At 41.1% G+C, this 2,500-nt stretch overlaps 2 protein-coding genes across 3 annotated transcripts in view; one reads left to right on the forward strand and one right to left on the reverse strand.

Annotated features, from left to right (window-relative positions):
• Nucleotides 1-272, forward strand: part of LOC137996794 (hormonally up-regulated neu tumor-associated kinase-like) — a 15,781-nt gene extending 15,509 nt beyond the window's left edge. For both annotated transcript variants that reach the window (XM_068842377.1, XM_068842376.1), the window contains exon 9: nt 1-272. This exon is cut by the window's left edge and continues 724 nt beyond it. In XM_068842377.1, coding sequence (XP_068698478.1) covers nt 1-134 — 134 coding nt within the window. In that variant the 3' untranslated portion in view covers nt 135-272.
• A 1,565-nt stretch (nt 273-1,837) lies between these two features.
• The window catches only part of LOC137996796 (tRNA wybutosine-synthesizing protein 5-like), a 17,625-nt gene continuing 16,962 nt past the window's right edge, over nt 1,838-2,500 (reverse strand). Inside the window, exon 10 of the mRNA XM_068842379.1 lies at nt 1,838-2,500. This exon is cut by the window's right edge and continues 204 nt beyond it. The gene's annotated coding sequence lies outside the window, so the exon portion shown is untranslated.

Here is a 2,500-nt window from a genome sequence, read left to right on the forward strand (position 1 = left end):
AAAAACCTTGTACGTTAGGTATCCTCGAAAGAACTGAAAAGAGACGAAGAAGAACAACAACAACAATTCAAGCTGGCAAAGGAGTAAACGAAGCTATATCAAAACCTGACGAAAATACAAGTTTACGGCGCTAACTTGGGGTGGTCGGTAACTTTTTGCAAAATTGACCTTTTTGCAATGTTTAATTATTCATTTTCCATTCTAGCCGTCCTTGGGGGGTACGAGATGGTAAAAAGCCAAGCGCCAAGTTTGCTGTGACCACCCTGGTTTCTAGCAAAGGTGAAAGCAATATTGTCGAATAAATTTGTTCTATTTTCAAGGTCAAAAGTAAGTATAGTGGCTAGTGGGGGCGATCAAGTGAATTAAGTCGAGGTTGAACATTTAGGGTGCGTTCGATTCGCTCTTGTCACACGGCGGCCATATTGTCCCGGGAGACCAAAAAAGCTTACCACGCCAAGCCTCACCCCCATGGTTTCCACTGCGAGGCTTGGTGTGGTAAAACAAAGCTTTTTTGGTCTCCCGGGACAATATGGCCGCCGTGTGACAAGGGCGAATTGACCGTATTCCGGAATTGGAATACATGGAATAGAAGTTAGAAATCCTTCGTTTTCACGGAGATTAAAATTGTCAAACAGCTGCTAAAATACTATTTTAAACATATCTTTATTATGCATGTTGCTTCAAATCGCCAGACATACTGTTTTTATTCATCACTCCACGTACTCTCTCATGCCGGAATACGGTCAATCGAACGCACCCTTAACAAATGAACTTTCGACGTGCACAAAAGCAAGCAACAAAAAATTATGGAAAATAGTTAGCTCTCCCGGAAAAGAGTTAGCGCGACACAAAGTTTAGGAAAAATAACCTATTTAATTAACTCAGTGCATTAGTATAACATCTCTTTGTTCTTATTGCTCTAGCTTCCCGAAAAAGAAGAGAACGCTTCTCTATATTTATGAAAAGCAAACGAAAAGCCTTTGGTCAAAGAATGAGTTCCAATATAAGGTTTTGGAAAGGAAATCTAGAAATCGTCAAACGTTTACACAATCAAAAATAAAAACCTTTATTTGGAAGAAATAATTAATTTACATTATATTAGTCTCCGAAGGTTGGCTTAGTTGACCAGTTGGTTTTCTTAAAGCTGCCCATATTAACATATTAAAATTGCAAATTTAATTATCTTAAGCTCAAGATTCATAAAACTATCTCACAAATTAAAAAGATTTATGAAGACGCGTTAAATACGAAATTGAAATAAATTCTAAGTATCTTTCAGTGGAGTTTGTTTCCATGTCTGGGACTTGTTTAATTCCACCGCCAACAAACAAAACACCTTTCATGCTCCGCCTTTGAACTATCGCGTGTATTCATTTCTTGCCATGAGAACGTTTGAATCCTGCCATAAATACTTGGGTACCCTGTGGACTTCGACCCCACGCTTCGCCGTGACTTCGTAGGTCACTTGAATCTCTGAGCCCACTCGTTCACTTCTTCGGCTTAAGTTGGACGACGTATGACTGATATGAGTGCTGTATTTTTTTATTTCGATCAATAATTCTTTATTTTCACCCCTCCCCCTCCATGATCCTCGATAATTCTAAAAGTTGTGACGCGTTTATCATCAAATCGAAGCCCTAACATCCTTCTAGAGCGTACTCCAGGTGTTTGATTCTTTCTTATTCTAGCCTGCGTGGCAGGCCGTAGAAAGGAGCGCCGGAGTGTAGGGAGGGAGCGTCCCTCCTCCCTCCCTCCTTACACTCCGGCGCTCCTTTCTACGGCCTGCCACGCAGGCTATTCTTATTCTGGAGTTCGGAAATTCAGGGTGCTAGTAGGCGTGAGGAATTTGATCACAACAAAGAGGGCGCAGGCGTGTTTAACCAACTTACTTCCATCCTCGTCGCTTGCACCTGACGAACAATGGATTTTAAAAAAAAAAACACCAGCTTAGACGGCTTTGACTTAACTGTTTGCCTGGTATCACTGGTATCACGCGGAAATTAAAGTCATTCCGCGTTAAAAATGTATAATAACTATCAAAAAATGAAAAAAACTCGGCTGGGAGGAGTGCAGAGATAATCGAAAATTCATGGTTTGTCCTCGCCCGTGAGGACCTGGCCTCGGTTGTTCAAAAGGTGGATAACGCTATCCACCAGAGAATCACTATCTAGGGGATAACACTAACAAAACCGATTGAGTTGTCCAGTGGATAGTGATTTATCCAGCGGATAGCGTTAACCACCCTTCGAACAACTGGGGCCAGTTGTTTTGTGGTGTTGTAGATACGATCGAGAGCCTTCAAAGCAGTAAGAAAAGTAACTACCACAACAAATGATGGACAACTCTTCATAAAGCAAACACGCTTTGACGCCAAAGTTAACTTTATCTTTCTTGAAAATAACCTTTTCAATTTTACCCTTCGAGGTTTGAGGGTTCTGTTTTCACCTTAAGTGTTGTAACTTAAATCGAAAACTCTCCTTTGGGGCGCGCTTGTATCTTC

The sequence above is a fragment of the Montipora foliosa genome, chromosome 3 (assembly GCF_036669935.1).
Source record: "Montipora foliosa isolate CH-2021 chromosome 3, ASM3666993v2, whole genome shotgun sequence".
NCBI lineage: Eukaryota > Metazoa > Cnidaria > Anthozoa > Scleractinia > Acroporidae > Montipora > Montipora foliosa.